We start from the raw sequence: 24303 nt of genomic DNA on the forward strand, positions 1-24303 counted from the left end.
CAATGGAATCTGGTACAATTGCCAAAAGAATCTGCAGATTCCCTTCAAAACAGGCGATATGGAAGGGCACCTGACAACCCTTTGTGTACTGGAGAATGGCCAGAAATATTCTTGTCGGATATGGGTGTTTTCCATCTGATTGGATTCAGTTGGAACAATTTAATCTCAGGGCTTTAAGGAAAAAGTCAGAGTGCCACAATTTGCATTGGCAAAAAAGAATTGTATGCACCGTGACAATTACAGCAAAAGAACTCCAATTCCATAGAATTCCACTTCATTTTTTCTTTTTCACGCTCCTACACTTTGGTAATTAAAGCACAAGCAACGGTCCACAGTAGAAATAGGTTAATCTACTCGTTATGGGTTTTTTTTTTTTTTTTTTTTTTTTTTTTTTACTATACAATTAAATACAATATGAAATTGCATAGGCCTGTTCTATTACAAAAATAATCAAAACAATTTAACAGGTCTACGTAAATCACATGTAAAAAAAAAAAAAGTATACACTTTTTTTTTTTTTTTTTTTAATTGTAATGTTATTTGGAAATTTGTAAGTGTTAAGGTTAACAAATACAATGTCCAGCATAACCCCCGTTTTTTCGTAGTATTCTTGTCACGTCACAGGGCTGTCAGTATTGGTAATGTGATTTGCAGCACTTGGCCCGAATTGGTCAAAAACGATATGCTCTGCGCTTTGAGTTTACCTGGTCACCAGTGACACGTAACTGCCACCTTTGTTGTCTTGTCATGTTTTTGTATTTGTGCGTATTGTTAATGTAAAAAAAAAAAAAAAAAAACTAAACTAACCATGGCCGTCTCGGGTCGCCATGCGATTATATGCCCCTGAAGCCGGGGACAGACGGGCATTTTGCTGCCTGTATCGCTGGCGTTGCTTTCATATGGTGTTGGACAGATCACCGCGGGACAATACCGCTAGTCCCGCACTGCCACTCAAATCGAAAGCACACTTGTTTTTTTTTCTGAGTGCGGAGCGGTACAGTTGAAGGGTGTGTCTGCGTCCCCCATCCCGATCACGTGAGGAGTTCAGATGTCCTCAGAAGAAGTGATGCGATTCCCGAAAAGTGTATAACAGAAAAAAGATGAAGACAGAGAAAAAGGTAAGCGATGAGACATGTGATTGAAATGAACGGCAGCTAGCTAGCTGTCTGGATAAATTGGGTGCAATGCATCGCATGTTGGACATGATTGTTTTTTTGTTTTTTTTTTAAATAAATAATAATAAAAAAAATATAACATTAGATAATATAGCCAGCCCGGTCTTAGAATTTATAACTTTTATTTGTTTTATTTTCCATCATATTTTGATTTCTCAATGTCGCTCAAATGTGCCATGACGTATTATGTCCGTATAATTTAAGTTAGTAGCTAACATTAAGTTAACATAACTATGTAGCATTAGGTAACGTTAACTAACATTACTTGTTTCGCAAGTTGCTTTGGCACTACTGATCTGCTAAGTTAGCTAACTTTATGTGAATGTGAAAAATGATTTGTTTTAACGAGTTTTAACGTTTGAAGCCACGGATTTAACGTTGTTGCTTATTGTAAGTTACATGTTTTGTGTGTGTTAGCAAACGTTGAGTAATGATTCGTTAATTTGATATTTGATGGTTTTCCATCCTTTACTGAATGCTTGTTTTACATGTGTGTAGCTAGGTAGCATCTTGCAACTAATCATAAAATTAGGCTATATGTACTGTCATTTTATTTATGGTTCACATTATGTACTGTATAGTAGCACACATTGCTAACTAATTGGCTAGATAATGAATCAAACATTAATTGTTTTGCTTTTTTCTAGTTCCACTGTACAGTAATACAAACGAAAGAGGCCCCAGAAATCAGTAGATGTACCAAGTGTTGTATATCATATCGTTGTCCATTTTGCTCAGCATCGGTATTTGAACACTAATGACTGTTCACTTGAATGGAGCAGTGAAACATGGAGGTTTGTTAACCATTTTATAATTGCCATTTTACGTGATTTCTAATGTGCACCATCAATGTGTTTATATTCCAACTTTTTTTTCTCTTTTTTTTTTTTTAGATTTCACAATTTATAAATGTCACTGGGACTGGAGGGAAACAGGCCATTCTCATTGCTTCCATTGTCAACAATCAATCATCAAGAAAGATCTTTTCATTAAACACTCTGGATGCAATGCAACCAGGCTCAACCGATTGTTGAAAAAGCAGCAGCTGGAAAGGGGGGTGCCGCAGCTGGAAACATCTTGTTGTTTTTGTAAATATTGATTAACTATGTATTGATATACTAATTTAGTATTTATATATATATAAAATATATTTTTTTATCTTGAATAGCCATTGAAGACGCTTTGCACACTGGACAGAAGAGGCCGCCTTTCTGCTAGAGGAAGAGACTATTTGTTCTACAAAGAGACCAGGTATTGGTGTGTGTATTCACAGTTCTCAATAATTCTGAACAATGCTTGCAAAACATAAGATTCTTCCAATACATGGAAAGTATTTAATTGATAATTACATGAAATTAAAGGTTTAAGGCTGTCTGTGTTAACAGGTGACACACAGGAAGCTGAGACTGGGGCGGGGAAAAACGATGACTGCAGCCTTCTACAGATAAACCAGGTATTACTGTCTGTGGCATCTCCAGTGTATTGCAGTTGTGGTCTCATAAAACAAAAGTAGCTAAAATTATGACTTTCTTTGAAGGATCAAAGTCAGTTGAAGGATCCATTCAGATAACTGTATGTTTTCACTGTTATTTAAGTGTAGTACAGTGTACACCATATTTGTTATTGCATGTAGGTTTCTGAGAGTCTTAGAAAAGAAACATTATCATGGCAACATCGATCTGCTTGAGGTAAAAAAAAAAAAAAAAGGAATATAATTTTGTAATGGTAAGTACGTGCACAGACACAGATATGCTTTGTTGCTGTAGTGTGTATATTACAATGTGGGTATCTTATGTGTCAGTCTTTAACAATAGCAATTTTAAGTTGGCATGGCAACCCTGCTTCAGTAAAGTATGAGTAAGCTTGTTGCATCGTTCTTTTAATATATTATTTGCTTATTTATTTATTTGTGTGTATTAAGAATATTGCTTCATAATTTTCTTTTTTAGGAATCCAGAGGGATGCAGGCCATCCACTCAGCTGTCCCATGGATGCAGGAATTCAACTCTGCTTTCTCTGACATCGTTGGCTTTCCAAGAGTGCTGACCATGAATGAAGAGGAAGCACAAGAAGCTTTAAAGATGTACAAAGAATATTATAACCAAATGCAGAATATAGAGGGGAGACACCCTGAGGAGATTCCAGTCCTGTTTTTATTTTAAAAATACAAAAGGACATGGACATATTCCTTAAGGAAGTGAGAGATGTTAGAGGACTAGTGGTTTACTGCTCACTGTAACATTGTAGTAGGGTGTATATATTTGGCAGGGAAGGGGTTAAAATCCATTCCCTGCCTAGCAATAGCCTGTAGGTGGCTGGGTGTTGATTGGAGTTAATTGAACAATCAACTCCAGCCACCTGCTATAAAAGCAGCACTCCCTCAATTAGGAACCTTTTTTTTTCTTAATAAAACCCCTTTGTTTACCTGCATTGTTGTCCCTGGGCCTCAATCACTTGGGCAATCCCGTCACATGCACATATAGAGCACTCTTGCTGAGGCTCTGTCAAAATATAGCTAGCTTTAAAAAGTCACTGGAGTGCATCTAAACACTATGGTGTTGTTTTATGCTTTCTCATGCTTAACAATTCACTTAAGCATAACAATGTAAAGAGAACATGCAGTTAGCCTGCATCAGTGGTTCCCAATCCTGAGGTCGGGACCCTAAGCCATATTCAGTCACTTTACAGAAAGATTATTGTAGAACATGTACATATATTCGCATGTTGTGTTGGTCATATTCAATTTTAATTGAACAATATAAAGCATTTGCATATTTAAAGTATAAAGTATATGGATATTATTTAAAGTTGTATTTGTAAGGCTGTATTTATGCTCAAAGGTTCATATTATCCGCAACATTATGGGGTTACCAAATGTTTTCTTTTTGGAACGGTGTCATTTGGAGAAAGAGGTTGGGAAGGGCTGGCCTACATTATAGTGTCTGAGCAAGCAGTTTCTGATTACACTAGTAGCTAGCATGAAACGACTCCATAGGCTAGACAACAAGCTAGCTAATCTGTCCATCCATTATCAATAACCGCTTAATCCTTTACAGTCGCGGTGAGCAGGAGCCTAACCCAGCAGACTCTGGGTGTGAGGCAGGACTACACCCTGGACAGGACACCAGTCCATCGCAGGGCGCCACACACACACGGCAATTTAGAGTTGACAATAAAACTGAACAGCATGTCTTTGGACTGTAGGAGGAAACCACAGTACCCGGAGAAAACCCACGAGAACACGCAAATTCCACACAGACAGACAGACAGCCCCCCCCCCCCAGGCTGGATTCGAACTCAGAACCCTGGCACAGCAGCACTAACCACATAAAAATATATTACGTTTTTATTTTGATTTTGTCATAATGTTGTCCCTTATTTTAAGCACCGTACGTTAGAATAACTTATGCTTTAGTTAACGCTAGCTGTAATAAGCTAACGTTAATGTTAATAAGCGAGGCTGGTTAACGTTAGTAATGACCCAATTTGTAGTCAAGTACTGTTAACGTTAGCTAGTAAACTAGCTAGGTTGGCTGATATGACTAAATCTGTCACGTTTCTTAATTTCCCCTTAAAAACTAATATGTGGCATATGACATTCAATTAATTTCCCCTTAAAAACTATGAAGTGGGTAATACGACTTTCAATTTGTTGTCATGGAAGCTCAACGTCCCAGACAGGGCATACCTAACGGAAACATCAGAGCCTGGTCGAGTCTTCTACGTCACATCCGGAGTCTTGAGAGGTAGGTCGCTCTCAGCCTGGGTCTGCAGCCATGCAGACTTGGTACTGTTGGTAGTTTAACCAATCACAGCCAAGTGCTGGCAACACAAGCTTGTCAGGAAAAATGAGGAATGAAACTTGTCTACAGAGCTGTCCAAACACCTTGAAGTGTTTGATCCCTCCCATATTTCATACAAGGACAGGCAAGTCAGTCCAACTGATAAGCACCCTTCCTGTCGCAAATTTGATAGTTATCACATTTTGCCTTTTTATTTCTGTAGTTCACTACTATTTTTACTAAATAACTGGTTGTAAAAGGATATATTTTCTAACACAAGTAGTAGGCTAGTTTCGTATGTTTCTTTGCTAAGCTCAGATCGGTCATTTCATACACCTGCCTATAGATGACAGAAAACACCTTTGAAAAACAAACTAGTGTTTTTATTAAGTAGATTATACAGGGGGTATTACAGCTATGGCCAAAGGTTTTGCATCATGCCCTACAGAATTAATGTTATGTTGACATATTAATTACATGTCACTTTGTAGTTTTTCAAAAATTGAAAAATGTGACATCTATGAAATACTATACTATTGTAGTTTCTGCTATACTTTTGAGATATCATTTTGTAGTTTCTTAGGTTGCATGATGTTAAATGAAATCTAAATTATGTTCATATAGGTTTTTTTAATATCTGCATCCCAATATACTACTAGGTAATGCAAAACTTTTGGCCATATATGTAAATTCAAGCACATAGCCTATGGTGTGGTACTGACAACTACTGCACCACGTAGTGTATACCGCACCTGTGTGTCCAGGTGCAGACTAGTGGTACCACACTGTGAAAATGCCGCCGATGTCTGTCCCAGGCTTAACGCCTGTACTGACTAGGCGCGCTGGTTCAAGATCAGCACGATACTTGTTTTAGTTAGTATTTGTTTTGTCTGTCGATTTTGGCCAATTTTTGACAAGCAATATGGAATGCTAAACTGAAATCACATGCCCCTTTTAAGTGTTATATTGGAAATGTGTAACACTATAAATGAGCCATGTTGCATAATACAATGGTGTTCAATTTTAATAAAATTCAGTGTTTTACGAAAAATCACATTTATTATTGGGCACTTACAAATGTAACATTGTTTTAAATCTTTGAACCTGGTTGCACTTCTCTGATATAAAACAGCATCAAAAAGACATTAAGTAGAGCATATCTGGCCAAGGGAACTTCCTATAGTATGTAGTACTCTTAAGGAGCAGCAAGGTTTAAGCACATTGCAGTTGATTTGAAATCTCTGTAGTTTGAGTAACACCAGGTTTACCTTCACAAGTTTTAACCTCTCTTCTTTCCCCCCCAAACAACAACAAAAAAAAAAAAACACAACACGATCATGGGTGCAGGAATGTTATTAGCATTTGTACTTACCAATATGTATACAGTATATATCATTTAATATAAAACACATTACATGATTTATAAAACAAATGAAAACTATTGTACTTTTCAGCATTGACATAATTCCACTTTATATACATAATGCCTCAAATCTGGTAATAGTGTAAATACATCAAATGCTTCTCACATAATGTACAAAGTTCTGCATCTTAGACAAAAACAAATTATATAATGACAGTGTCACTGAATTCTTACATATTTCAGCATAGAAAATTAATACTTTCATTACTATATAAAATGTAGTCATGCTCATTACAATATATATATATATATTTTTTTTTTAAGGTACATGACCAATATATTTACAACAGTCACATGAAGATTGCCATCACAATTGGTCCCTGTGTAGTGCTGACTACTCCAAACGCAGTCCAAGCCATTATCAAAAAGTAACAATTTTTTTGTTGTTAATTGTTTACAATTCATTTGTGACTGAATATCCATAATAATATTAATAAGTTTAGGATTAGTCTGCATTTTCCAGAAGCTTAAAAAAAAGCCAGCTCAGTATTTCTTGTCTAGGAAGAATCGACTCCCAACTCCTTTGTACAAACTTCCTTTTAGCGAAGCAGCGGTACTCTGGATTTGGGAATGGAGTGACTAAAAAATAAAAAAAAATAAAAATTAAAGCGCAATGTTATTTTGATGCATTTATTTAATACTAAATTAACCCCATATAATACTTATATTTCTTGTACAAAAGGCATGCACTTGGTAGTTTTTGCAATTTCACACTATTCCCATTACTAGATGTCATTAAAAGTATTCAGATTTTGCCATCAAGATGGCCTAAAAATCAAACCTGCCAAGACCTGCTCCAGCATATACATTGTATCTGTTTAATTTGCAAGCCTTACTTGAGAGAGAGAGAGAGAGAACGCGCACACACACACACACAAGTAGTGAAATAAAGAGCAAGAAACTAAAAAAGTACCATAATCTCAATCGCTTGTGGTAAATGCGACAAGCTTTACTTCTCCCCTTCTGAGGAATCAGACTGTTGGGGCAAAAAAAACAAAAATCAATTAAGTGTTTAACATGTAGAAATCAGATCTGGCAGCACTAAATCACAATGGTGGTCCACTATGAAAGGCGCTATAAAGATTGATTAATTGATTGTGGAATGGCAGCACAAACAGTTGAGTCTGATTCAAGTTTGGAAAAACAGAACAAAACTACATGTACTATAAGCAGGACTGTTGTTTTCAGTGTAATCAAATGTAATAAAGTTATATTGAAGCTCAAACCCATAATTAAATCTTAGTTTTGTAAGGAGTTAAAATTGGAAGAATAGAGGGGATGGAGAAATGCCAAATAAAGTTAAACTGAAAATCTTCTACATCTTTGTCACATTTTATTATTTATTCATATATTTTGAAAAAAGCAAACTGGCACTTACTGTCTGAGAGTGACCTGTGGTTGATCTCTGCTGGGTGTAGTTGTTTACTGCATTTAGGTTGTTCATCTGGTTGGTTGAATTGCTTACAAGTTTAGAGCCTGACTTTGCCTCATTCTGGGTTTGGTCCTGGTCACTAGTCAATGCATGCAAGTTGCCTAAGGATCTTGCTAGCCTAGAGTTTAACAACTGGCTGTTACAGAAGGAAGACATGGTTAATATAAAGACCATTAATTTGTCTATAACTATATTGCTTTTGCTAGAACACTATTTTTTCAATAAAAATATACAATGGCTTATTTTCTTAATTCTCGAAACTGCAGGTTTAGTGTCATTGCCAAATAGGTGTGCATAGAGAAAAACCTACATTAAACTGGATGATCTGTACTTATATTAAATAGGAAAATCTGTTTTGGGGTGTACTGGCTGGTTTACAAAGTTTCAGCTGACTGAACACAAGTTGAGGTACAGGTCCAATTACCAAATTGTCTTTACAACAGACAAGTAATTCAAGCTAGATCAGAAAAGTATAGCTTTATGAACCAGCACCATCTTGTGAACAGACACCAAGTATTTACAGCAGTACAAAAGGAAACTTGATTCTGGCTTTAAAGGAATAGACACTGATCTAGCCTAGTAAAAAAAGTCACTCCCTTACCTCCCCAAGCTGGTGTGTCCTGTAGCAGATCTCCTTGTTCTTTTCCCAGTGTCTGTGCCACTTGAAAGGCTTGCAGATTTTGAAAGTTTGTTGCTCTGCACACTGGATTGCAAAATGATTCTAAATTTAAAAATAGAGAACTTAGTATTATGTAAAATATACAAATGTGAGAAAAAACACACTGCTTCCCCCAATTGGTTTCCATTGGTTTTGACCCCCTTTAACCCCTGATGTCTTCCTGGGAGTAGCTGGAACATGACACAGTGACAAGGCGGCTTGTATGTCTGCAGCAGAAACTACCTTAAACAAACTAGAAAAGGCCTGGTGTAAGAGAGTGCACAGGAGTATTCCCAACATTCTGGGAGGGAATACATACCTAAAAGACTGTGACGAGGACCTGGTGTGAATAGTGTTCTCTTCTGAGCTGTAAAAATAAAGAATAAAAAAGTGAATGCAAAACATTAGGGGACACTGCACACAGCCATCACCACCTTCAGAAATAGATTGATGCATGTATTTGTTTTTAGGGGAAAGGGTTATCAGAGGTACATCAAAATGCATGGATTTCAGTAGGCCTCCTATTTAACATATACACTGTAGCAATATGAACAGCCTCGATCAAATAGATTAATTTGCAACAACAAATACATTTATAAGTATTAATATGGGAGTTTTATTGAAACCATATCCCCAGCCAAGACCAAAACCAAGCACATCCATAATTAGAGTACAAATAAGGTTTTGCCTCGCATTGGCACTAGCAATATTAGTGGGTCCCCTTTTTTGTCTGTTGAAGATCTTTTGGTTCCTTGCTCGTATTTTATACTATAAATTTGGATTATACAGAATGTTAGATTAAGTTGTTGCTGCTGCTGCTTCCTGGTACCTAATCACGTAATGTTTTTTTTTAGTTCAAACTTACTCCAGTGGTCTCACTGCAATCAGACCATGAGACCTACAGCAGACAATAGGTGGGTCTACAGCGTTGCAAGAACATATCCTACTAAAAAAGAACCAAAAAGATTCCAAGCACAATAAAAGGTGGACCAGTATTGTTAATAAAGCTAATTAGGGAGCAAGAAATTCATTTTATCCAAGGTTGAGAAAGTTTAAAACATGAATACAAAGAATTAAAATATTAAAAACATCTTTGTATTTTAGGAAGAAAAAAAAGGCTTTCCAATTACTATTTATATAAAGTTATAAAACATTTGTGATATATCAGTGCATGAAGGAGGAAGTTTCTATTGAAGTCAGTGTTTTACTCCGGCATTTATAGTAGCAAAATAAATAAAACAGAAGATCTTTCAAAAATTAAAAGCATAAGATCTTACCAGTACTGAACTTTATTTATTGTATTATTCATGGCCATACACTCAGTTAGCAACCACAAAGGGATGACAGGTTTCTTCCCCCCTCCCCATGACCCCTGCCTCATTACAAATACAGTAGCAGTTCATTCACATTACTTTTACTAAATTATTCGTTACAGACATACACTACTTAGCATCTCAGGTGGCTTTCTCAGATTGTCAGGGAATTTATATATATGACACACACACACAAAAACAGGTATGTCATTCAAAAAAATTATGTAACTCAAGGGAATGTTCAGCTATTTCAGAAAACAGGCTTTTTAGCATTTTGCAACTGAAAAGTTTTAGTGGGTAACTCTTCCTGTCGGAAACAGTTTTTTTTTTTTTTTCTGTATAATTTTAGCTGGTTGTTTGGTTGATACTACAGTACTGAACCCCACAGATGTAAAAGAGCCTAGCTGCCTAATTATATATATATATATATATATATATATATATATATATAATTATATATATATATATATATATATATATATATATAAACACACACACATATATATATATATAATATATATATATATATATATATATATATATATGTATATATCTATTAGATAATATATACACTATATCTATATATATATACACACACACAGTAAAACTTTGTAAATCCTTCTTCCCCAATTATAAAAGATGAATAATGATTTAAAAAAAGTACAAAAATACTGAGTGGCACACTTACAATGCTACAAGTTAGGCTTCCTTAGGTGGTTACTATATTCCTAACCCATCTAGACAGACAAGCAGGATGGGAGAAGGGTAGCCACAAACAATCCACCAGATGATAACACTACACAGTGTAGAGATCAGCATAGCAAGGAGCCATCTAGAAGGGAGGAAAAAGGTGATAGAAAAAAACAAAAAACTAAAAAAAAAAAAAAAAAAAATGGGAGAAGCAGATACTCCAAGCAAGAAATGAGATCTGTCCAAATGCTGTGTTTTGAACACAAACAGAAGCCATGCCGATATTGAAAGATGTTAACTATCAGATCATGCGACAAATAAAAAAAGGCAAGACTTTCTTTTGTTATTTTAAAGAGGACTGGTGGCGCAAAACACTAGCAACTGTGCACAATATACAACCTTGGGGCCAATATCAACACTGGTAGAGATGGTCTCAAAAATGTCTAGTTCACATAAACAAAATAGCACTGAGTGGCATCTCTGCAGACAGTTTCAGGAAAGCATTGGAAGGACATCATGCCAGGCACCTGGAACATCGTCATGCATTGGCTCTTGGGATAATCTACACCATTTCCCAGTGGCATCAATCTAAAAGATTTCATGACCCCCCAGATCACAAAAGTTTGTCTTTAATCAGGACATCATAAATGTACATCCGGTTTCATAAATCCAGATTAGCACTAAAGTAAAGTAATCCAGGATCATTGGTAATTTAGGTCTGGAAACCGCTGTAAATGTAGAAACAAACCCTTGTAACATTTTCATGGCAATGTATGCAGCTATACACTTTTGTGTTAATTTAGGCTCTCACACCATATGTAATTGTGTACTTCCTTATCTAAGGAAGCATTATGTAGTCCAAGAATAGTACTAAACTGGGTCTGTGAAACCAGTCAGAAGTGTTTTACTTTTTGTACAGTTGCGGCTGTATCAGCATTACAGTCGTAGTTCAAAACAAATTACTAAAGAATTAAAAAAAAGTCTGAAACTTGAAAAAATATGTTAACTATTATTACAAAGAAACATTTTAAACATCACATCAAGATTACGGGTCCTTCTAGGACTTCTATACCTCCGCTGCAGAACTGGTTAAACAAAGTCTTCAAACTTATTTTTTTTAACTACACTGCACAACACAGGTGCTATGCCAATGGAATAAAACCATACATATAAATATTTGAAATGTAAATAGCAACAAAAACAACACAAAAAAAGCCTTTGTTGCATTGACGAAACCAAATCAAGATTGACATACAGTAGGTGTGAAATTTCAAAATGCACAGATATTTAAAATAGATGTTCATATTTTAATATCTTGATAATTTGGTATTACAATTTTAATTATTTTGTTCAGCATTAGGAAATTAACATTGTTCATTCCACATGCTTTGCAAGTTTAATAATACATTTAAAAAAAAAAAAAAAACACACACACACACACACACTGCATATAAATTACACTGATGCATTGTCAGTACAGAGACCCAGGATTAGCCAACCAAGCCACACTGGTTTAATTCTATTAGGAACCCTGCCTCTGCCACAGGGTATCAAATCATGGTCAGATTTGTCTGTTGTCACAGTGATCATTTTTCTAAGAATACGCTATTTTTCTAAACATGAAATCTAAAACTAAAAGTTTATCCTCATACAATTGGCTTTTTAAAAGGGACTTCTCGGTTTCTTCAAGATGTGAAATAAAAAAATCTAAATAGTCCCTTACATGGCAATTAAACACCTCATCCATGCAACACTCAAGATCAGCTGTGGTCTATACAATGTGTTAATGCCAGGGTTTTCATTTACACAGCTATTATTTGAAAGTCTGGGAGAAAGTTTATTTGCTTTAAAGATTTTTTCCCACTCCTACAACAAAGGTGATGAATGTTGGATGTGCACATCTAGATGTCTATCATTCAAAGACTTACTTTATTTATTTTTTTAATAGTATTAGTCCAGTTTATATTGGCAGAACCAACTGGTAATATCACATGTAAAAAATGTGACAGCATGGAATGGGAAAGAAAAAAAAAAAAAAACCACACAAATAGTCTATAAAATCTTTATAAATGCATGTAGATTAGTTCCTGGTATTATACATCATTGTCACAGCTACATGGTGGTTTATACTTTGCCTTTAAAACACAAACTATATCATACATAATTTGCTTTAAAACCATTTAAAAGCTAACCCTGTATTTGCAATGGATCTTAATACCACAAAAAAACATCACCATGAAGTGTTTTACTGTAAACTGTGGTTTCTTGTGGTACCCACTTGCTAAAGCCAATCCTGACACATACTGAAGTCTGAACAAGAGGCAGTGGTGACCCTAATTAAAAGTAGTGGGGAATGATGGTATCACTGCTGAATCTACTCACGTTAATGATCCCGTTGATGCTCGAACTTGCCTCTTGCTTTTCAGAGCACGTAGTTTGTCCCCTTGAGTTATAGTATTCCGTTCACCTTCATCATTATACTCAAAAAGACAAAACAGGAGTCATTAAATAACATTTCAATATTGTTCTACCGTTTCCATTTGCTCGTAAATGTGCAAATATAAGTCTAAAAAAAACTGCAACTATATGCTGATGTGTATTAAAACACACACAGAGAAACAAGCAAGTGCTTTACCAGTTCTATTTCCAGTTTTGCACTCATGCTGTTTGTGTTATCATTAATTGAAATGTCATCAACCCCCGATAAGATTCTTGTGACTGCAACTTTGCTCTTTCCATTTTGTCTTTCTCTCATTTTTGCACGGTAGATGTCTCCTTCTGCCCACAGGCTAGCTTGTTTTCTGTTGCATGGACAGAAAGAAAAAGATACAGTACTTTTATATCCTACTATTTAAAATTATTTTTTATTTAAAAAACAGGTTCTATGGGAGATTTTCCAAATTACAGAACATTTTTTGATTTTTTTTTTGCTTGGAACATAGGATAAACTGTAAAAAGGTAAACATTAGACACCACAACATAATATTTATTGAAAATTAATAGGAAATTACATGTTTAAACTTCCAAAACATCACTACTGAAACATTTCATATTTAGTAACATGTATTTTATTTATTTATTTTTACTTACTCTTGCACATAATTTTGCTGGGGTCCAATGACTGAACCTGGTCTACAGATTCTTATCCATGCAATGGTTTCAGATGCCGTTAACCTGTAATGTTTCATCATGTAGCATCCTATCAGAGTACCCGTTCGGCCAAGACCAGCTAGAAAACAAGGTGGTCATACAGTTTGTGTTGATGAAAGGAAAATAATTCGAAAAACAAAATAAGTTTAATCATATTGAACTGCCTCCATGTTCTGTTACTCTAGTACAGGGGTCTCCAACCCTGGTCCTGGAGAGCTACTGTGGTTGAAACGAAAACCAGCAGCTAATCTCTGTTATTTAATTGAACCAATTATTGGCTTAATTAGTCAAGATTAACAGGTGTTGCAGATCTTTAGACACCGATAATACCTGCTGGATAGGGGTTCTCCAGGACCAGGGTTGGAGACTCCTGCTCTAGTATATAAAGTGAGTGATAACCCCCACCCACACCTCTAAGTTCAGCAGAAAATGCATTTAAAGAACCATACCTTTGCAATGAACAGCAACGGCACCCTCAGTATTTTCACAGATATTTATGAACTTCTTGACTATGGCATCACTCGGTGTACTTCCGTCAACAAAGAAAAGATCATGGTGCTCAAAACCTAGATCAGTAAATCGCTTGGCATCGTACATTTTCTTGTTTAGACGAACTATTGTGGTGATGTTGTGCTTTCGGAAGTAAGGGAAGTAGGCTTCAGGTGCATGAAGAGGATAGCCTGAAGTAGGAGAGGTCAATTTCACAAGGGGGTTAGACAAATGCATGAAGTCATTCAAGTTTCTAGGAGGTAAACATTTTTTTTTTAAATTTAGCATCTTACATAAAGAAAGAAAGAAAGTCTGGTACCCAGCATTCTTACAGTCACCACTCATCCCTCAATCTTGTCAGTTTAAATACTAGAAATCCATTTGTTACTATCCCTCTCCTTTGTATGTGAAAAAAAAAAAAACAATTATGATTTCATAAAATGTATCTTTCTTAAAAGATGAATCCCATGCAAGGATAACCTATGATATTCAAAGAGTAATTGCTGCTGACAAAGGGTTAATACATTGGGCACAACTGTTTCTAATTTAAGGAATTATAAAATGCCATACTTGAATAGTGTCAATTTGTATAGGATTATAACAAATTATACACAAATGTAAGGGTTCATTCACACTTGGTTTGTTTAAAACAAGAGGGAGAAAGAAAAAAAAAAAAAAAAAAAAAAAGAGAAAGTTTCTGCTTCACATACCATTTTCAATTTTGCTTTTTGGATGTGGTCCACTGAATGCTAAAAACTTCCCAGGAATTATCCAATTAAAGTCTCCATTTTCTGCTCTCTGTACAAAATATTTGAAGAAAAATTAAAACTACGATGCCTGCCTACGTGAAATGCACTCAATGAAAATGTTATTAGATTACCTACTATTACCAATATGCTGAAGTAAAGAAGAACAGTCAAGTAGTAACAAGGTGTTACACACACATATAACAGAGCCTAGTCTTAACTTGTTTTAACAGAGGTGACAAATTTTAGGAAACATAGGCAACATATTCCAACAAGCACAGCTTTCATTGGCGCAATTACAACAGAAACCATGAAAAACCAATACTCTCAAATACTTGGACAAATTAATGCTTTTATAAGATTTCATCATAATTGATAGGCACAATTCTCTAGATATACTGGTATCTACAAGTCTAGTTATAACGTATGGATGCCTCCATTATATCTCTGTTGCATCCCCGTTGTTGACAATGCAACAGGACTAAAACGCTAAATTAAAACACCTTACCTCATAATGTTCATACTCCTCAACATCAAAGTCAGAGAAGTCAAGCCAATTATATTGCAGAGCCTGCAACAAAGACAAAGAGGTGCTGTTCACATTCCTTCTCCATTCTTACTATTCCACCCCCAGGCTGTAGTGTAATACATTGTCTATTTTTCAATGACCTACCTTATGGACTCCATGTAAACAGTCAAGGATGTTTAGATTGTATGTGCAAGTGCCAAAAGAAGCATCCCTGAAATGATATGAATGACATGTGAATAAGCAGCTTTAAAAACAGCTGTGATTATGTTAGTACAGATGTATTGTTAAACCACCTTCCTTGCAAGATGAAAGTTTTTCCTTGACTAAACATATTTTCAAGAGAGCGATTTTCCTAATCCTGTGGCACTGGCCCCTGCACACAACATTCCTGCCTCTTCTACAACACTTGTGGCTTAACTAAACAATTTCAAAAGGAACCAAGCTAGCAATACATACAGAAGGCTTTTTAAGCAATCAGTTTAGCTTTGTTTTCAGTGGTACCATGTAAAACATGTAAACAAGCATCACTCACTAGGATCAATCAAATTTGAGTTTTATAGCTATATTGTATTGTAAAAATAAATAAATAAAAAATACATGGAAAAATGCAGAAACGCTGCACAGAAACACAGGAAGTCAATAGTAATACAAAAGAATTCTAGCTTAAAAAAATAAAAATAATAATACACTGTAGACAGGCACGCCCTGCATGAGTGTTTACAGTTCATCCATTAAACTAAGACGTCAACTTCTTTACAATTAACGTAATACATCATCCACACTTCATGCTACACATGGTAGAATTGATTGGAAATTGTAACTGTTGACAGGCTACACACCCACATAGTTGCAATGCTATCCTATAGGAATTACCTTTCCAGTGAAAGGCTACACAACCACATAGTTGCAATGCTATCCTATAGGAATTACCTTTCCAGTGAAAGGCTACACAACCACATAGTTGCAATGCTATCCTATAGGAATTACCTTTCCAGTGAAAGGCTACACACCCACATAGTTGCAATGCTATCCTATAGGAATTACCTTTCCAGTGAAAGGCTACACAACCACATAATTGCAATGCTATCCTATAGGAATGACCTTTCCAGTGAAAGGCTACACAACCACATAATTGCAATGCTATCCTATAGGAATTACCTTTCCAGTGAAAGGCTACACAACCACATAGTTGCAATGATGTCCCATATGAATGCCCTTTCCAGTGAAGGAGTAAGAACTGCAAGTGCTGCTTCTAGTGAAGATACCAACAAGCTATCAACAAATAACACAACATATGAACAGTACATAATAAAATTACCTAAAAGGCAAGTAGGAGGTGTTTCCAGATACCAAAAGCCGATAAACCTCTTCAGGGGTTTTCTTCAAGTGCATTACCTATGAAAATAAAACACACCCATAAGTCAACGGACATCTACATTAATTTTGCACATGGTAAAAGCAGGATGTCAACACTTTTGGAAAGAATGTGATCTTTTGGGTTTGACTCACGTATATTGCAAATAACTCGTGCAAGTAGGAGGATGAATGACGCGTATCAGAGCGCCTTTTTACTTAGCTGAACCTATTTCCATACATACCTGCATCTCAAATGCTTTGTTCAAAGCATATATTTTTTTGAAGAATCTGCAATTACGTTTTGTATTTTCGCCCGTCCCCAATTTGGTTATGCCCAATAGTAGCGTTTTAATGAAGAGTAGAGACCCAGGACAAATCGTACCAATTATTATATTCTATTATAGTTTATTGTAAAGGCTGGTAAATACTGACATGGTCGATTTGCAAAGGAAACCTGATTTTAATTTTACAGAAGGTCCTGATGTCCTGTAAAAAAAATTCGAGGACCTCTGAGAAATGACCTGGGATAAAAAGAAATGGATAATTTCATACATGACTAAATTTCATTCATGTCAGTAAAAAATAATGTACGAGGCCATCTGTTTAATGTGGTGATTTTTAGGCCTCTGCAAATCAGGATTTATTCTTAATTTTTGTGTCCAGGTAAACCTATAAAAAATTTAAAAAAAAGGATACAAAGCCTGAACATTTACTTGATCAGCAATATTTCAACAATTCAGTTTAATTTTCTCCCACCAAACAAACAGGGTCACTTGCACAATTGGATGAACAGTTCTGAAGACCATCCACTGGAAATAATTAATAAATGGTTAATTTTGCAAATCAACCATTTGGATTTACCTTCATTATTATCTTTCTGGAAACAGCATCAACACATTAAACATACAGTTACAGATAAATGTAATTTGTTTTTGATTTTGCGTACACTGTATGTGTCATCGCACTGAGAGAAAAATGATTGACCGGGGCAGGCAGTATCAGTCAACATAACCTTGTATTTAGGTTTGCAACATAATGATCTTGAAATACTGAAACCAGACACCCTACAAAAGCATACAGCAACAAACAGACCACAATGTTTTCACTTGACACCTTTTTAAAGTGCATTGAGTTTCAGTGAACAGTAAGCAACCTCTCATATCTAAAAGAATACTCCACCTTAACAGTTCCACCAGCTTTAACCAGTCTTACAAGCAAATATAAAAATCTGATATTACTAACACACAATTTACAGACACTAAATAAATGTGTATGCAATTGAAGTGACATTTACAGTGCTCACCATGCTTTCATTACACCAGTTTAGAAGCTAGTTCATTTGCAAGAAGCTAGTTCATCTGCAATATGTGTTTTTATTTATTTATATAAAATCAAGGAAACAAAGTAACAGCCAAAGGTTTGACAAAAAATAAGTTAAGATTTTACAATAGATAACAGTAAAAAAATACTTACTGCATATGAGCCTATAAGATAAGCAGCATTAGCCTGTTTTTTCTGGTCACCACAAGTGTAGTGAACAATTTTCTTTTTTCCAAGTGTGAAGGACTACAAAATGAAATAGAGATTACAGTAAACACATAGTAATGCCATCAGAATAAATTAGACCTATGAATTCATATAAATACAACATAACTGAGCATGTATGAACAAAAACAAAGCAAAGGCAAGCATGCATCGAAGTAAACTTCCTTTTACTGCTTATTCATACAAAACACAATGAAAAACACAAGACTGGCCTGTAAAAAGCAGATCCATCTTCAGTGAGGAAACAAGATTTTAAAAAACACACACCGTTAGTCCCTTTGAATCAGGAGAGACCAGTAGTAACATTCTCTCCAAATACTCCTACACTTGAAGATAGATTACCTTATAATATCATGTCTACAGCAATACCATGTCATCTAGCACAGCATTTGTAATTAACTTCAGCCACTTTCTGCAACTGTACTATAGTACATACTTATAATACATATCTAATACTTGGTAATATATAGGCATTTACTGAAACCCCAAATATGCAGAACCACACAGGCTTCACAATGCCAACATGAGTTACCTTTAACTTTTTATTCAGCTTACAGCAATAGCGATAAAGCATGGCCAGGTTAAGAGGTCCAAAATCCGCATAGAAACTATAAAAGAAATTAAAAAAAAAAAAAAAAAAAAGTCAAGATGAAACTATATTTAGAACATAATGCATTCAGCGTAAGTCCATCAAAATTAAAATAAATAACAGATAATAAAACTAAATATTTTCGTGCCAAACTTTTCAATAACAAAAGTAACCAAATGTTGACTAAACTTGCTGTACATTCAATTTCCCATATATATTGGAACTTGGTTTAAAAAGAATTACATAACTTGAAAAAGGTCCTCAGTGGAGAATATCCATTTTATTATTAATTATATTTTTTTGCCAGCTTGTCCTATTCATACAAATAACAAACCCTTATTCAAAATATAGCAAAACAGACTGACAGAATCAAGTCCTCTTAAGTTGACAGAGGACTAGTGGTCAAGTTAAGATGGTGAGCTGGAACAGAAAACTATGCCGAACAGTAAGACCTAACCCTAACTGCCTGTCAGTGACATTCATCCCTGACTGTGATCAACATAATAACCTTTCATAAAGAAGGCCCTTAGCAGGTTTCAATACGAGTTGACAGGCAAGTCTCTAAATATTTAAACACCATACACTGTACATATTAGGCACCTCCACTACAGTACTGTTTTATGCTATAAGCGCTTAAATATATGGATATATGGATTTTTTCTAATAAGCACTTAAATACATCAAGACCCACAATATATGAAAATGCGCTGGTCTAGGTTTGGAGGTTTGGTACAAAGGTCTTCGCTCTTCACTTACTTTTCATATTCAAGCTCTTCATCTATGCAGAAGTAGTGCCTTTCTGAATTACTTCTGGGTTTCTGGTGAGGAATGGCGAAATATAGACGATCTGAAAAAGAATACATTGTTACATTTTAAATCTACGCCATGCATTTTCTAGCAAAAAAAAAAAAAACACAGGATGTGGTATATTTTGTGCAATTTTGTACAAAAACAAATTCTAATGGATGTAAAAAATGTACGTATTTAAAAAAAACTGTAAATGTTCAGTTTTTGTCAAATAAATCAAGGGCAGATTTTGGAAAAAGACAAAACGCATGTGCATCAGTAATCGGTTAAACACCGTCAAGAAGCGTCAACAGCAAATGCGCCTTGATTAAAACAAATGAACACGAATCGAAAAACCTGTAAATAAAGCCATGCCCATGACAATCCTTACATTTATATAATACCTAAGGGTTAAACTTGGTTTGCTACTTCTTTATGTTTTACACACACAGTACAGACAAAGGCGTAGGCAACAACAAAGTGCATTTAAGCATTACGAAACCAACAATGACATTCACAAAATACATGATTAGGTACTGAATAAACAATTAATACAGGTAGAAATAAATCCAACAAAACAGAACGTTGAGACGCACCTTTGATAAATTCGACTGTATTAACTAACTCTTCCACTTCCGCCATTCTGTTTATTTACTCCCGTTCTAAATACCTAATGTAATTTACCTACTTTTATACTGGTTATAAAACAGACCGCTACCGCCGTGTTTAAAAATTGCAAAGTAAATTCAATAAAAATAATACATAGATTAAATAAAAACGAACGCGTTAAAAATGTGTATTCTTAAAAAAGTCCTAGAATTGTACGTGTGTAAAAGGTATATATTTTAAGATCTACCAACACCCCTTCCTCAATAGAATTTAAACTGAAAACTGAATGCCGCCTGTATATATAAAAGTATCCCCTGCCGTATTTCTTTTTATCGATTTGAAGATCTCCCAATGTAGTCCTTCAGGTCGGGTATCACACACAAAAAAAAAATCTTAATTTTGATAATCACAACACAGTTGCAAACAAGTGGAAAGCAAAGCAAGTTTCCTCTCACTGCAAAACAAAAAAAAAAAAAGAGAAGTTGAGTCGCAGCGCTCGCCCTCTGTGCTCGAGACTCAGTTGCCAAGTGATTTCACCGCCCACTCTGGCACAGGCTTTCTCTCTTCATTGGCTCACGGCTGAAGAAACTGCTTTAGACTGCAGGGCATTGTACGAGCTGCCCGCCAATCATTGGACAGTCCCTTTAAAAATTTCAAGTTCTGCAGAAAAGATATAGATGAATCTAATTGGAACGCTGCCCAAGCCGTTGCTAGGAGAAAAGCTCCGCCGAGCCAATCGTGATGTATCTTTTTGCTCTGCGATACACTCATTGCAGTATTGGTCTTTAAACAATTTCACTAAACTTCAGCACTTGTGATTTTGACAAAACACAGCAATTTCTGCAATGTCGACAACCAAGGCAATAAATAAATAAATCACATAATCGGTTCATTTTATCTGCAAAAACATAAAAAGTGCCTCAAGTTTCCAAAATCTTGGGAATAATCTATTAACAACCGTATTGAAATACACGCCCCCCAACCCCCACATCTTTTCAATATGGTATATTAAAAGAAGGCTACTCATTACAATACAAATGTAGTATTGCAGCTAACGTTGTTAACATGTTGTAAAACAAAGAATCGCTGGGGATAAAATGTAAGGTGAATGACATCTGTAATCAAACAGTTTGCAAACAATAAAAAAAAAAAATAAAAAAAAAAAACAGTGATTTGTATCATTGATATGGACAGTGATGAAAACAATGCACCAGTGAAAGTTATTGTTTTACCAGACACCATTAAATTGAAACTTGAATGAGAATGATACCATTATACCAATGTCGAGGTCACCAGATTGCTTAGCTTTCAGTATTATATAACCCTGCAAATATGAAGTCAGTACCTCAAACAGTCTGAGATTTGAGGTTATCACAGTGCCGCTTTGTAAAAATCTTGCACAGTATATGATTTATTTTGACGTGCGTGTACCCATCATAACAATACAATGTCTCAACACATTAGGTCACCTGAAAACCAAAAAGCCATAGGACCACAGTATTGTAGCTATATTACATCAAAAAGGAAAGTGGACACACCTAGATTTTGCATAAGGACTTTCCATAACTCTGAAAACATGAAATTCTAATCTCAAATGTTTTAATACATTCAAGACATTTACAACAACCGTCCACTTTAAACCAGGAAAAAGCCAATTATATGTTCCCATGGAATAAAAACCAATAGCTGGGCACTCTCATTTATACTGCAAAAGCACCAGCGAGAGCCACTGCAGGTTACTTACTGCAATCACTGTAACAAGGACATGTTTACCCACAAAATATGTGTGTTTCATTCATATTATAATATGACACTTGACTCCACGCAATTGGCTGTAATGGAATATCCATGTCAACTGTGTGCTTTGGGGGTGGGGTTGAAGCTATACAATACAAATAAGGTTCCCCATTAGCAAGATCATTTCTCAGAGCAAAAGTAGGCAACCACAAGGAAGTTACAACTATGTCATTAATCATTAAACTGAACCAACTTTTGGCTAAGTCCCAAAAGTTGGTTCAAAGAATAATACTTATGAAACCTGGAATGGAATAGTCCTCCAAGACCAGTGTTTTCTACTCTTGTCTCAGAGCGTTTACTCTGTGATCTAATTTAAATAAACTAAATGAAATAAACACGTTAATGAATCCATAAATTAAAAGGCTTCTCAATAGGGATGTTAAATTTCACATGTTTACATAGCTCTAATCAAAACAGCAAACCTGATCAATATTGGTCACCAAAAAAAAAAAAAAAAAAAACTTTTCAAGGTAATTTCTGGTATGAAATGCAGCAAATGGGTGTGTGGAACAAGCTTAGGTAATGTAAACAAACTGGTAAGTCAATTTCTGACGCTGCAGAGCACAAAGAAGACTAAATGATAAGAATGTGAACAGTCACCCTGGAGTGATATAATATTAGCGAGAAAAAAAAGAACATGCAGGTGGCACTGCATCTAAAGTACTAGCCTATCCTTTTTTTCTGGAAATCTTGAATGAATACAAAAGCAGGCATAAGTTGATAGTTTCAACGTTAATTTACGGATTGGAAAAACAAGATAAAACTAACTAGATACACATATCAAGATATCGCCTTCATTCATAATGTATACTGATCTGTTGATAAACTTATATTCAAAAACCATTACACACAGAGCCACAATTCACCCCCAACACTAAGCAAGTTAAGTGTTTAACCATGCAAAACACTGCATTTTGAAAATAAATGGGCTTTAAATAGTTTTTACATTTTAAATAACAGACTACCAGATCCAGATGCAAATGTTGACATGAGAACCACTAAAATCAGGCTAAAGATAAAACATAAACCACAACTTCTTTAAATGATCAATAATTAATACCTATTAGTGTTCCTTTTGTTTAAATCTTCACTAACAAAGTCAAACCTGCTCATAACCGTCCTATTTTGCTTAATGTCAGAGCACAACAACCGTTTTAGTTTTACTGCCAACATAGTTAAATGCTTGAATTTAGCAACTGAATTACAAAACATCAGCAGACGAATACAGAGATTACTGTATCGCTTATTCATTCAACAGCGGTGCAGACAAAAGGTTAGTTGGTTGACCATACAGCGGTAAAATCCAGTTTTTTTCTTTAAAGTGTCAATTTCACAGTATTGACAGCCATCCGATTCGTGTATTTCGAAAGTTTAGTATATATATATATATTTTATCAAAAAAAGAAATTATTGATATATATATATATATATATATATATATATATATATATATATATATATATATTATTTCGTTTTTGCGACCGTGGCATATTTTTAAATTTTTTTTTTTTTTTTTTTTTTTTTTTGTTCTCCACACCAACACGGCAAGTGTGTACGTTTTCTACTTCCTTACCTGTAATGCAAATGTAAACATCAGCCGTCAGCTCCTCCAGTTCTCCGCGTTTTACGACGGATCTTTTTTTCTTCGGCTCCCAACGTCTCCTTCTCTCGTTTTTACGCTTCATCTCTGTTTTGTTTCTGGGTTGGCAGCATGTTCAAACACGCCTTGTCGATGTGCTGTTTTCTCTGGCGTTGGTTTCCATTCACCGAACAACCTCCTGAAAATCGTAGTCCGGCAGTTAACTCGGTTTCTGCACATTTTATTCTGACGTTTCGTTACAGTAGGCAGGACTGAAGAATAGCCTCTCCTACTGACTGTGCTTATTGGTTTCACATATACAGTATGTTTTAATCAAGATTCATTCCTCCTCTCAAATAAATAACTTTACATTGTTCGTTTAATTTGCTGTGTGCTACCACTTTGCTTAGTACATACATGTTAAAAAACAAAACACCTTTTTTGGTTAACACATCAGACAGCCATACATCTGATTTGACATAAGGAAGATTCTTACTCATTTGGTGTTTGGTTTGGAGAATGCATATTCACAAAGTACGCATGTAATCTTTTATGTGAAAAGAAAACCCAATAATATGTGCATTTTTTTCATAAACTTGGTACTGTACATATTACTCTCCGAGTTAATTCTGATTTGTAAAAGGTACTTTACCTG

General features: G+C 35.2%; 1 protein-coding gene across 3 annotated transcripts; it reads right to left on the minus strand.

The window, feature by feature from the left end:
* Nucleotides 1-6292: 6292 nt before the first annotated feature.
* LOC121315006 (dual specificity protein phosphatase CDC14A-like) lies at nucleotides 6293-23917 on the minus strand. 3 transcript variants are annotated; one of them, XM_041248840.1, is made up of 17 exons: nucleotides 23643-23912; nucleotides 19634-19724; nucleotides 18821-18896; nucleotides 18217-18309; nucleotides 16706-16782; nucleotides 15532-15598; nucleotides 15367-15429; nucleotides 14823-14910; nucleotides 14073-14303; nucleotides 13564-13702; nucleotides 13109-13274; nucleotides 12856-12953; nucleotides 8790-8837; nucleotides 8414-8533; nucleotides 7759-7948; nucleotides 7294-7356; nucleotides 6293-6959 (listed from the first exon to the last, which is right to left on the minus strand). In XM_041248840.1, the coding sequence occupies exons 1-16, from the start codon at nucleotides 23752-23754 to the stop codon at nucleotides 7330-7332; spliced, it is 1686 nt and encodes a 561-aa protein (XP_041104774.1). In that variant the 5' UTR covers nucleotides 23755-23912; the 3' UTR covers nucleotides 6293-6959; nucleotides 7294-7329. The 3 variants fall into 3 exon arrangements, 2 of the variants coding, with proteins under 2 accessions (XP_041104774.1, XP_041104783.1); XM_041248849.1 differs by lacking the exon at nucleotides 23643-23912 and adding an exon at nucleotides 20260-20775; XR_005950190.1 differs by lacking the exons at nucleotides 6293-6959; nucleotides 7294-7356; nucleotides 7759-7948 and adding an exon at nucleotides 10472-10615 and having other exon boundaries at nucleotides 8495-8533; nucleotides 23643-23917.
* Between the last annotated feature and the right edge of the window lie 386 nt (nucleotides 23918-24303).

The sequence above is a fragment of the Polyodon spathula genome, chromosome 1 (genome assembly GCF_017654505.1).
Source record: "Polyodon spathula isolate WHYD16114869_AA chromosome 1, ASM1765450v1, whole genome shotgun sequence".
NCBI lineage: Eukaryota > Metazoa > Chordata > Actinopteri > Acipenseriformes > Polyodontidae > Polyodon > Polyodon spathula.